Here is a 13,740-nt window from a genome sequence, read left to right as displayed (position 1 = left end):
CAGGGTATCATGGAAGAGCTGATAGTGGTGCAGTACATTCTGGAAGGTATATATAGTTGCAAAAGCAAAGTACTTTAGGCAGAGACCAAGAATAAAATAACTAGCAATACTGCATACTAGAAATAATAATAACGGCTAACATTTATTGAGCACTTTGCACTGTTTAAGCATTTTATATTTATTAACTACTTTAATTCTCAAAACAACACTGAGGTACTTTATTAACTAATAAACAGAGGGTCAGAGATTACATAAATTATTCAAATTATTCAAGGTCAAGCAGATAACAACTGAAAGTTTGAATTTGAGCACAGGGCTATCTATCTTTTCAGTCCAAGCTCTTAAGCTGTGTGGTATCAATTAAAATTTGAAAAATAGAGGCTACCCTGAAAAAGCAGGTAGACAGTATTTCCCAACAGATTCTTGGCAGAAACAAACAAACAACAAAGTAGACCTAATGGCAGATTAATGACAAAGACAAAAACAATTATTTTTGAAAATCAGATTATGTTTTTCATCAAAATGAAAAAAATTCCTACTTTACAATTAACATCAAAATATGCATAAAATAAAAACATGCACTTTCACATATATACTACAACCTTAATAGAATGTTTTAAAATAATGTTTCTTTAGAAGAAATTTGAGAATTCTATTTATAAATAAATACTACACTGCTATTCTTAAGCACTATGCTTTCAGCATAGCCCTCCATCAGTATTTTCTATTATGAACATGGCTATATATCATTCTTGATTCAATTTCCTGGTTGTTCCAAACAGAAGAGAAGGTTAGTCTCAAGATCACACTTTAATTGAAATGAGAATTAACCATAAATGCCAAGTAAATATATATCTTTTAAAATATATTACCTTTCAAAAAGCTTGAAGAACTTTTCAAAGCTCAAAGAACTGAGAATCTAGTTACTACTTATATAAAGAACTGGTATGAGACACATATAACTTGTTCAAATAAAAAATGGCTCCTGGGACTTCCCTGGTGGTCCAGTGGTTAAGAATCCACCTTCCAATGTAGGGGACATGGGTTCGATCCCTGGTCAGGAAACTAGGATCCCACATGCCACAGGGCAACTAAGGCCGTGCCACAACTACTGAGCCTGCATGCTCTAGAGCCCACGCACCACAACTAGAGAGCCCACATGCCGCAACTACTGAGGCTGCACACTCTGGAGGCTACGTGCCGCAACTAGACAGCCCATGCACCACAACTACCTAGCCCGCATGCTCTGAAGCCCGTGCGCCACAAGTAGAGAGAAGCCCGCATGCTGCAACAAAAAGACCCCACATGCCGCAATGAAAAGACCCCACATGCAACAACCAAAAGACCTTGCATGCTGCAATGAAGATCCCATGTGCCACAACTAAGACCCAACGCAGCCAAATAAATAAATTAATTAAAAAATTTTAATTGGTTCCAAAAACTGAAAAGACAATTTATTTCCCTCTCCACCCCCCCACCATTAAAGTAATAACAATAAATTGATAAAATCATATAAAATGAGAAAGATATTTACATTTCTTTGTCTTTTCAGCAGATCTGGCACAAGTTTCTTTGAGTAGATTACATAAATGCCTTGTAGCATTATTCCTGAAACAGAGGAAAGAGTTTGCATAAGTGTAATGTATCTCAAAGCAAAATCATATATAAAAGTTATGAAACATTACTGTTACAATTTTAAAGAAATTCTTAAAACATCATAATATTTAATATATATCACATATCACTCATAAGTGACTATAAAGGAAAAATTGGTTGACTGTACTATTAGCAAAGATGATTTAATAACTGCCTCCTATTAAAGTGAAAAGCTCCTTAAAAGTTTCTACCCAAGTAGCTTTCAATAACCTTTTAGTAAACAGTTCCAGATTCACCTAAGAAATAAAATGAGAAGAGAGGATTGGGATTTTCATTACTAATTACCCCAGAAATATTCTAGCTATCTTACCTTCAAAACATAAAATAAGTAATTTTCTGAAGAGTCATTAATTATGTGAATAAGACCTCTGATCGTCTCACAGATGCAGAAAAAACTTTTGACAAAATTCAAAATCCATCTATGATAAAAATTTTCAACAGAGTGGGTACAGAGGGAACCTACATCAACATAATAAAAGCCATATATAACAAGCCCACAGCTAACATCATACTCAACCCTGAAAAGCTGAAAGTTTGTCCTGTAAGATCAGGAGCAAGACAAGGATGCCCATTCTTGCCACTGATATTCAACATAGTATTGGAAGTCCTAGCCACAGCAATAGACAAGAAAATAAAAGGCACTTGAATCAGAAAGAACAAAGTAAAACTGTCACGATTTGCAGATGACATGCTATTATATATAGAAAACCCTAAAGCCTCCACCGAAAAACTGTTAGAACTAATAAACAAATTCAGTAAAGTTACAGGATACAAAACCAACATACAAAAATCAGTTGTATTTCTGTACACTAATAATGAACTATCAGAAGAGAAATTAAGAATATAATTCCATTTACAATTGCATCAAAAAGAATAACACGCTTAGGAATACATTTAACCAAGGAGGTAAAAGACCTGCACACTGAAAACTATAACACACTGATGAAAGAAATTGAAGAAGACACAAATAAATGGAAAAATCTTCTGTGTCCATGAATTAGAAGAATTAATATTGTTAAAATGTCCACACTACCTAAATGGAGTCTGGTACCAATTCCAAATTTGGAAGGGGGTTCCTCACACCAACAAGCAATTCTGGGCACCACAGCTGAGTGTCCTACAATTCAATTCTGACACCATCTACCTGGAGATAGCATCAGACTTCATAAGTTAAGGGTTCAGTCCTATAAGACTGCTACCCTCCCCTTATCCCACCAACTTCAGATGCTTGTTGCAAGCCCAGGTTGTTACCTGTGGTTCTGTCCCACTGGCTATAAATCAGAGGTTCCCATGACCTCCTCCTTGGTTTCTATTAATTTGCTAGAATGACTCAGAGAACAGAGAAACAATTTACTTACTAGACTACTGGTTTATCATAAAAGGATATAATTCAGGAACAGCCAAGTGGGATAGATGCACAGGGCAAGATATGAGGAAAGGGTGAGAATCTTTCATGCTCTCTCCGAGCTCATCATTCTCCCCAAATCTCCACATGTTCACCAACCAGGAACCTCTCAAACCCTGACCTCTCAGGTTTTTACAGAGGCTTCATTAGATAGTCATGACTGATTAAATCTTTAGCCATTGGCAACTGATTCAACCTCCAGGTCCTTGCCTGTCCCCAGAGGTTGGAAGTTCCAATCCTCTAACCACGTGGTTGGCTCTCCAGGCAACCGGCCCCTATCTTTAGGTGGGGTCCAAAAGTCACCTCATTAGCATAACAAGACACCTTTTCACTCTCAACATTTAGAAAATTCCAAGGGTTTGAAGAGTTGTGAGTCAGGAAAGATGGATGAAAACTACATATATACGTGAAATATATTTTGGTCATCTGAATGACCAAATATATATATATATTTTCTTATAAATCACAATACCACACTACTGAAAGCAATCTACAAATTCAATGCAATCCCACTCAAATTTCCAATGGCATTTTTCACAGAAACAGAACAAACAATACCAAAATTTGTATGGCATCACCAAAAACCCCAATTAGCCAAAGTATCTTGAAAAAGGAGACCAAAGCTGGAGGCATCACACTTCCTGATTTGAAACTACATTATAAAGCTATAGTAATAATATAGTTAGTAATATTATATATTTGAAAGTTGTTAAGAGAGTAGATCTTGAGGGTTCTTGTCAAAACAAAAAATCTGTAATTATATGTGGTAATGGATATTAACTAGACTTATTGTGGTGATAATTTTGCAATATATACATATATCAATCATTACATTATACACTTAAAAATAATATAATGTTATATGTCAATTATATCTCAACCAAAAAAAATTTTAAAGGTCAATATAATGTAGTCATATCTTCCAAATCTCATTAAATGGTATTGAAAGTTAAAAAAAAAAAAGACCTCTGGGTGTCTTGAAGTTGCTAACATATACACCAGTTTAAATTTTCCAATGTATAATTTTTCTGCAGAAACGAATTGTTACAGATTAACATTTTATAATAATTTTTAAGTCTAAATATTAGTTTAATGAAGAGCAAAAGCTGTAATATTACATAAACTACATCCTTTAACATTTTCAATAATCTAATAAATGAAAAGGTTAAGAAGTCACTGAAATCAAAGGTGGCTTTGTTTTGTTTTCAAAGCCTGTGACTATTCTCTACCACAAATCAGTAGTTCTCAAAGTATGATCCTTGCACCAGCAGCATCCACATCACTTGTTAGAAGTACACATTCTTAAGTCTACTCCACTGAATCAGAAACTCTGGCAGGGGAGCAGGGGAGGAGAGGCCAACGACATGTGTTTTAAGAAGCTCTGCGGGTAATTCTGAAGCTTGCTAAAGTTTAAGAACAACTGTTCTAGACAGAGGAACTTTTTATTGTTACCGATTTTGTAAAATCAAAACAAGTAACTACAAACCTAATTCTTGGACTTCCCTGGTGGAACAGTGGTTAAGAATCTGCTTGCCAATGCAGGTAACACGGGTTGGCGCCCTGGTCCAGGAAGATCCCACATGCTGTGGAGCAACTAAGCCTGTGTGCCACAACTACTGAGCCTGCGCTCTAAAACCCGCAAGCCACAACTACTGAAGCCCATGCACCTAGAGCCCTTGCTCTGCAACAAGAGAACCACCGCAATGAGAAGCCCGCACACCGCAACAAAGAGTAGCCCCCCCGCTCACCGCAACTAGAGAAAGCCCGCGCGCAACAACGAAGACCCAATGCAGCCAAAATTAAATAAATAAAATAAATTAATTAATTTTTAAAAAAAGGATGATACTAAAGTTTTAAGCCAAAGTTAATGGAAGAATGATTGGGCCCCTGGCAAAAACAGGAATTTGACAGTGAGAATTAGCTTGGAACTAAGTTGAGCCCTCTTCTGCAAGGGTTTCACCTAAGACAATAGTCAAACAAAAAGGTATACAATATACATAGGCAGTTGTAGATATAAGATTATCAGGTACCTTTATCAACACTAAGTAATGCCTTCCCCTGCCTGTCATTTTAAAAAGTGAGAAGTTACTAGTCAGTGACCACAGTTTGCCAAATGCAAGAATGTAAAATAGGTATGTCTTCCTTTTCTCCACAGCACCCAGATAGAATTCTATATATCAATTAACATTATACAACAGAAAGAGCACATTCAATTTTTAGAAATTATTTTAATAATTAGTTTGGAATAAAAAATAAATCTGTAAAGAACAAATTCATTAAATTATTACTTACTCTTTTATTAAATCTTTATTTTCTTGAATTCCTTCTTCTAATTTCAAACTTACTTTTTCATTTTCAAACTAATTTATAAGACAAAAGAACAGTTCATCACATTTTACTTAGCAAAATAAACATGAGTATATTCATTAAGCAGCATTTCTTTGCTAACATGCTATGATGGTCAATAAGAATTATTTTCTTTGAACACAAAGAAGAACTTTTTTTGTCACACTTATGGATATCCTATAAGAATATGGGTCTCACTTTCATCAGTCTAAAATTAGGTTTGCTGAATTATCTCCAAAATGTATCCAACAATATTTTAATGTGATATTATCTTCCCTAAGCATTTTGAAATGATGTTTTATCTTTCTCCTAACCCAATGTTGCATTTTCTCAAAATTTTTCTTTCACTATGCCATAAAATTGAAGAGAAATAGTTTCAAATTTAAAGTTTTATCTACAATGTCATTTTCTAATATAATAAAAAAGACATATCAAACAAAACATCATCAGTAACGGGAACCAATAAAAATTAAAATTCTATAATTAGAATCATTAAATCAATCTTTATCTAAAGTAAATTACTATTTCCCTAGTCATTTGCATTAAGTTTCGTGCAGCCTGTCTTCTGCTCATCCTAAAGTTGAAATGCAACTAATATTAATGAAACTTCAAAAAACACCATTCTTAAAATCCACATCACAGAAACAAGATAAACCCAACTTACTCTGAAACAATACTCTAGTTTTAATAGTATTATAAGATTTACTATACTATATTTTCAATTACAAATTTCATTATACCTGTAGTTCTTGAATGGCTTTCCGCTGTGCTTCAATTATTTTTCTATTTTCTTGCAACTTGTTTTCTTTCTGCTTCAGTTCAGATTCTACACTCACTTTCCACTTCTTGATCTTGTCCGTCTCCTTATACAGTTTTGAATATAGTTTGCTCATTGGTTCTGAATTCTATTATAAAATAGGTTTTCAATGACTGTTAATAGTTCAAAATTTTAGTATAACCAAACTACAGCTGCCTATTGAAAATATCCATGAGTATCTTAATAGTTGAGACCAAATCTCTCCTCAATTTATGCCCTAATACCATGCTGAAAGCTATATTAACTTTTTTCTAACTACTAAGGCAATATTAGCTACTTTACTAAGGTTACTGGTCACCTAAGTTATTCCTTGATGAATAAAATCAAATAACTTCAAAATGTGCCTAAGCCAGAAGTTAGAAATCTTTAAGTCAATGAGAGAATCTGGCTGCTTAAAAGCTAAAATAAATCACTCTACATGAAATGTGTCAATTTTAGCAATGGTCTTGAAATATTTTGGTTATACAAACAGCTTAAGGATTAGCCAAAGGATATGAAGTTTAAGGTACAATGACAAGAAAAATAATAGTGAACACAAGATCTTTCATTTAGCCTGAGGTTTTATTTGGATTTTATTTGGATTTCCTGCATCATCCCTTTCCACATTATAAGGTAAATGTCAAAGGTTTTCTTTTATTTTTTTAATCATGCTACTTTCTCCTTGCTGATAGCTCTGTTATCAAAATATATGAATAAATTCCATATTTCTAAATTTGTGATACCATAATCCCAGCAACAACCAGATAACACTTTACCAGGCCATGGAATTTCTCTTTGCTTTAAAGACATCTATGTGCCATAAGAAAGAATGATTTTTATAACTAAAATCAAAAGTACAGTATATCCTACAAATACCTTAGACAGTAAACCAGCCAAACAATCATACTTATTAATTCAAGAATTGTTTGTAAAATACTGGCTTAATTCTAGACCTTTTCACACATTGCATTCATCTCCCCTTTCCTATTCTTGATTTTTATGGTTTAAAGTTAAATTGCCCTTTAAGAATTCATGCTTTTATAACTCAGGAAAATACAGAGGCCTAGTGTTTCAGCAAATTCAAAAGAAAAGCAAAGTGGCAAAAAGGTTTTAAAGAATATAACTTAAAACCTTAACTAAATATTAATCCTTTTGAAGCTTCAAAAGAAAGATAAATATAAGTAATAATAAATGATACCCCAATTACAAGAAATTTAATATAGACGGGAAATCTTCTGACCTCAAAATCAGAGTCTTTTAGTCCCTCCTGGTAATGACAACTGTCAGAATTATCAACCTAAAAAATGAATAAATTTTTCCTATGAGAAAATACTCCTGATGATGGTTTCCAAATAGCAGCAATTAAATACTGAAGACTAGTAATCCAACAACTAAAGATTTTTTTTTCTTTTTCAAGCAAGCAATTCAATATCTAAACAGGTTATATCTATATACACTATACTTAACTGACCTGTTCAAGCATGGGCAAAAAGTCAACTTTTTGTAAAGCAGGATCTGCAAGATAAAAGACAACTGGAATTAAATATGCCAACATCCTGTTTTATATATTAACTATTATATCTAGCTTTAATGTCAAGGCTATCAATATAATACTCTTATTTGATATCTAGCAATGTGTATTTTAAAAATGTTTCTATGTAAGGTGATATATTGCTTTTCTAGTCTCCTACCTGAATCAATGTTTTTCCCATTTTTGGAGAAATTAGTCATTGCAAATGGAAAACCAAAATCATCTTCAACACATTTGTTGAAACCCTAGAAACACAAAGAAGTTCTTAAACACACTGTCTCATACCACTCTAATAACTAGCAGTGTAATATGCAATTACATATACAGTATACATCTGCTTAAAAAAGTGACTATAATTGTAAATCCTTTAATGTATACATAGTGTTAAATATATCAAATGATTTTGCCCTGTAAACAAAGCAAAATTTTTTAGTTTTCACTTATAAGAGAAAGCTAAACTAAAATTACATGATACATGCTTTGTAAGTACTCAGTAATAATTTTAGTGATTTTAATTAGTAGCTTAGAATATTGGCTTTCTTCAATTTCATTATGAACTTTGCCCTGGTAGAACTGAGAATTTTCTTCACTGAATAGCATTTTAATATTATACTCTTTGGCTATAGAGACATAAGAATTTTTCTACAACATAGAAAATTAAAATAATCATTGCTTCATCCTATTTCCAACATAAAGTTCCACATAAGAAATTTATTTTTTTAAACAGAAAGATAGATCAATGGAACAGGATAGAAAGCCCAGAGATAAACCCATGCACATATGGACACCTTATCTTTGATAAAGGTGGCAGGAATGTACAGTGGAGAAAGGACAGCCTCTTCAATAAGTGGTGCTGGGAAAACTGGACAGATACATGTAAACGTATGAGATTAGATCACTCCCCAACACCATACACAAAAATAAGCTCAAAATGGATTAAAGACATAAATGTAAGGCCAGAAACTATCAAACTCTTAGAGGAAAACATAGGCAGAACACTCTATGACATAAATCACAGCAAGATCCTTTCTGATCCACCTCCTAGAGTAATGGAAATAAAAACAAAAATAAACAAATGGGACCTAATGAAACTTCAAAGCTTTTGCACAGCAAAGGAAACCATAACCAAGACCAAAAGACAACCCTCAGAATGGGAGAAAACATTTGCAAATGAAGCAACTGACAAAGGATTAATCTCCAAAATTTACAAGCAGCTCATGCAGCTCAATAACAAAAAAACAAACAACCCCATCCAAAAATGGGCAGAAGACCTAAATAGACATTTCTCCAAAGAAGATACACAGAATGCCAACAAACACATGAAAGAATGCTCAACATCATTAATCATTAGAGAAATGCAAATCAAAACTACAATGAGATATCATCTCACACCAGTCAGAATGGCCATCATCAAAAAATCTAGAAACAATAAATGCTGGAGAGGGTGTGGAGAAAAGGGGACACTCTTGCACTGCTGGTGGGAATGTGAATTGGTTCAGCCACTGTGGAGAACAGTATGGAGGTTCCTTAAAAAACTACAAATAGAATTACCATATGACCCAGCAATCCCACTACTTGGCATATACCCTGAGAAAACCAAAATTCAAAAAGAGTCATGTACCAAAATGTTCATTGCAGCTCTATTTACAATAGCCAGGACATGGAAACAACCTAAGCGCCCATCATCGGATGAATGGATAAAGAAGATGTGGCACATATACACAATGGAATATTACTCAGCCTTAAAAAGAAATGAAATTGAGCTATTTGTAATGAGATGGATAGACCTAGAGTCTGTCATACAGAGTGAAGTAAGTCAGAAAGAAAAAGACAAATACCGTATGCTAACACATATATATGGAATTTAAGGGAAAAAAATGTCATGAAGAACCTAGGGGTAAGATAGGAATAAAGACGCAGACCTACTGGAGAACGGACTTGAGGGTATGGGGAGGGGGAGGGGTGAGTTTTGACAGGGCGAGAGAGAGTCATGGACATGTACACACTAACAAACGTAGTAAGGTAGATAGCTGGGGGGAAGCAGCCGCAAGGCACAGGGATATTAGCTCGGTGCTTTGTGACAGCCTGGAAGGGTGGGATGGGGAGAGTGGGAGGGAGGGAGACGCAAGAGGGAAGACATATGGGAACATATGTATATGTATAGCTGATTCACTTTGTTATAAAGCAGAAACTAACACACCATTGTAAAGCAATTATACCCCAATAAAGATGTTTAAAAAAAAAAAAAAAAAAAAGAAGATATACAGACTGCCAACAAACACATGAAAGAATGCTCAACATCATTAATCATCAGAGAAATGCAAATCAAAACTACCATGAGATAGCATCTCATACCAGTCAGAATGGCCATCATCAAAAAATCTAGAAACAATAAATGCTGGAGAGGGTGTGGAAAAAAGGGAACACTCTTGCACTGCTGGTGGGAATGTGAATTGGTTCGGCCACTATGGAGAACAGTATGGGGGTTCCTTAAAAAACTACAAATAGAACGACCATATGACCCAGCAATCCCACTACTGGGCATATACCTTGAGAAAACGAAAAATTCAAAAAGAGTCATGTACCAAAATGTTCATTGCAGCTCTATTTACAATAGCCAGGAGATGGAAACAACCTAAGTGTCCATCATCGGATGAATGGATAATGAAGATGTGGCACATATATACAATGGAATATTACTCAGCCATAAAAAGAAACGAAATTGAGCTATTTGTAATAAGGTGGATAGACCTAGAGTCTGTCATACAGAGTGAAGTAAGTCAGAAAGAAAAAGACAAATACCGTATGCTAACACATATATATGGAATTTAAGGGAAAAAATGTCATGAAGAACCTAGGGGTAAGACAGGAATAAAGACACAGACCTACTGGAGAACGGACTTGAGGATATGGGGAGGGGGAAGGGTGAGCTGTGACAGGGCGAGAGAGAGTCATGGACATATACACACTAACAAACGTAAGGTAGATAGCTAGTGGGAAGCAGCTGCATGGCACAGGGATATCGGCTGGGTGCTTTGTGACCGCCTGGAGGGATGGGATAGGGAGGGTGGGAGGGAGGGAGACGCAAGAGGGAAGAGATATGGGAACATGTGTATATGTATAACTGATTCACTTTGTTATAAAGCAGAAACTAACACACCATTGTAAAGCAATTATACCCCAATAAAGATGTTAAAAAAATTATTTTTTTAATGTAATTTTTTTTTTTTTTTTTGCCACACTGTGCATAATGTGGGTTCTTAGTTCCCTGACCAGGGACTGAACGCATGCCCCCTGCAGTGAAAGTGTGGAGTCAACCACTGGACTGCCAGGGAAGTCCCCACATGAGAAATTTAAATAAATTACTAAAAAAAGCTCTATTCCTCCTTTCCTATAAGAACCTACTACACGTATGAACTTCCCGTTTATCCTGTCAACCCAGAAGCTCAGAGTCAAATTTTAACCTCAAACACTGATTTTTACCAGTATGTCAACATATTTGTCCAAATTTTCTTAATTTTCCTTGATCCTAATATTCTTCTAATATATATTTTACTATTTCATTGTATATGTTCATAAGTTGCTTTAAATCATTTAAAGAAAGAGGATTAAAGTAAGCAGGTCCCATTATGTATGCAGAATTCCAAAGCACCAGTAATTATTTCTTTAAATGAATGATGCCTAAACACATTAAGTGTGCTCATTATTCATTCAAAGAAATGCTATTCAAAATTCTTGGGTAAATCAGACCATATTTACTGAAAAAAATTATAAGATATCACCAGTAAGAAAGTTCACTTTGCCTCATTTACCTAATGAGTAAATGCAAATTTACCTTGAAGAAATCAGAATCTCCTCCCAAGGTCTGAGGTTTCACTGCAGATACTTGACTGCTACTTAATCTCGGTGGTACAAACAATTTAAAGGGCTTCTGCTTTTCCATTTTCTCTTCGAGTCGTAATTATCTATTGCTCAAGATGGGGGAGAAAGTGTTTTACATTGTTTCATTAATGCACTACTTATTCTATAATAAATGGGTATATAAAGGAATGCGTGAAACATTTGCTACCATGGAAGCCTACGGTGTCCCTTACTGCCGTGGTGTTCAAAGCAGAAACATCCCCTATTTGTCCCCACCATCCCCCCACCACCAATGGCCACGCTGGCGACGTCAATGGATAATCGAGAAACTCAAACTAGGCATCATCGCCGGGTCAGCCTGAAAAGAAGCCCGTTACCTCCACCAGCCCTGTTAAATTGCATCACCTCGCCGGGAAGAACTAGTTGAGGTGCTTAGACGACTACGGAGAAGGCGCCAGATGGCGCCGGGGGCTGCCTGCGTGTGGGAGGGCCAGTAACAAAACGTCGCCCAGCTCTGGGTTCAATCATCAGGGAGGGAACTCGGCACACCTGCCCTTACCTTTAAAAAACTAGCGGGAAACCGCGGGCTCGGTGCTCACGCGAACCGCCACCTTCTGTCTATTAGGGCAGCAGAAAGAACCAACACGAACTTCTGCCTCCGAACCTCGGAAAAGGCGGGATATCGCGCCAGCCGAGCGGCCAGGAGGGAGGTGCAGGGCGGTTGGAGGTTTAACGGCTAAATAACGGTCGGCGACCTCCGTTGACCCGGGGCGCAAGACCTACATCTCGCGAGATTTCCCTTTACCTTAATAGCAATTCTTCCCTGGATACTCTTTCTCCTTAGAATTGGCCTTCTTTAAGCTTCTCCTATTGTTAAAGAATGTGAGGAAAACTATCAGGTGCTGTGATAGAATGGAGCTGACAGTGAAAAATCTATTTCTGTCCTCTAAGAAGAGCTTACAGTCTTAGGGAAGAAACAAGTGCAAACATAATTAAAACCCCCTGTAATCATTTAACGGTAGTAATTTTCTAAGGGTTGTTGGGACCCTTAGAAAGGGACAGTGGCCTTTACAGTGGCTTGGGAGTCAGGAGAGAGCTTCATGGATGTGGTACACTTTTGTTACTACTTCCGTAGAAAACAGAAGGGTGAATAGAGCGTTGGCTAGATAGTGAATGCGGGAAGGGGTGTTCCCGGCTGAGGGACGGTAGGCAAAGGCGCTGGAGTCGTGAGAGAGATGAGTCCAAGAGTGACTGAGGGGGCTTCCCTGGTGGCGCAGTGGTTGAGAGTCCGCCTGCCGACCAGTTCGTGCCCCGGTCTGGGAAGATCCCGCTGCGGAGCGGCTGGGGCCGTGAGCCATGGCCGCTGAGCCTGCGCGTCCGGAGCCTGTGCTCCGCAACGGGAGAGGCCACAACGAGAGGCCCGTGTACCGCAAAAAATAAAAAAAAAAATAAAAAGAGTGAGTGGATCCAGGCAATGCGGTGTAGGTGTGTGAGGACGCAAATGGGAAAATGATGAGACTGGAGACTTAGCAGATGTGACGGCCTCTCGAAGGCTTTTGGATTTTAGCCTTTATGGATGGGAATCTTGAGGAAGTTTGAGCGGAAAAGGGGGCATGATCAAGTTCAGAAGAAAATTTGTAGTATGAAAAATGGTTTAGATTTATGAGACTGGAGTTAGGGAGACAGTTTTAATAGCCTGGGTGAGTAAGGTATGAGACCTGAGCTATGACAGTGCCAGTAAAGATGAAGAAAATGTGTCAAATGTAAAAGATATTTAGGAAGGAAAATTAATAGGATTTGATGGCTTTTTTAAAGTGAGCAGCAAAGGAAAGAAGTCTAAGATGACTGCCTGGTTTCAGACTTGGGCTACTAGACACAATAAATATTGTGGGTGCTAGGTACCTAGGTTTGAGCAATAAGACAATGAGTTCTGTTTTCAACATACTGACTTTGTTTTCTAACTTTCTCCATGTACTACAATATAATTGATGCTTTTCCAAAGGACTTTAGTAATATTTTTAAGCAACTCGTTTTGTATACATTTAACCTACCAGATGGTACAGTTTCTGATAAAATTACATTTTGAGCTAGAAAGGATGATCCAGTGTAAGGCTTTCATTTTACATGAAACAGTCTAGATACGCT

General features: G+C 36.5%; 1 protein-coding gene across 2 annotated transcripts in view; it reads right to left on the bottom strand.

Moving 5' to 3' along the window:
• Positions 1-11,683, bottom strand: part of SYCP1 (synaptonemal complex protein 1) — a 152,242-nt gene extending 140,559 nt beyond the window's left edge. For both annotated transcript variants that reach the window (XM_032644498.1, XM_032644507.1), the window contains exons 1-7: positions 11,570-11,683; positions 7,895-7,979; positions 7,675-7,718; positions 7,444-7,500; positions 6,148-6,312; positions 5,354-5,421; positions 1,535-1,608 (exon numbers count right to left, since the gene is read on the bottom strand). In XM_032644498.1, the coding sequence (XP_032500389.1) occupies positions 1,535-1,608; positions 5,354-5,421; positions 6,148-6,312; positions 7,444-7,500; positions 7,675-7,718; positions 7,895-7,979; positions 11,570-11,677 (601 nt within the window). In that variant the 5' untranslated portion in view covers positions 11,678-11,683. The remainder of the gene's footprint in view (positions 1-1,534; positions 1,609-5,353; positions 5,422-6,147; positions 6,313-7,443; positions 7,501-7,674; positions 7,719-7,894; positions 7,980-11,569) is intronic.
• Between the last annotated feature and the right edge of the window lie 2,057 nt (positions 11,684-13,740).

This window comes from Phocoena sinus, chromosome 1, assembly GCF_008692025.1.
Source record: "Phocoena sinus isolate mPhoSin1 chromosome 1, mPhoSin1.pri, whole genome shotgun sequence".
Taxonomy (NCBI): Eukaryota; Metazoa; Chordata; class Mammalia; order Artiodactyla; family Phocoenidae; genus Phocoena; species Phocoena sinus.
The sequence above is the reverse complement of the archived record's forward strand: the minus strand, read 5'-3'. Positions and strand labels throughout refer to the sequence as shown.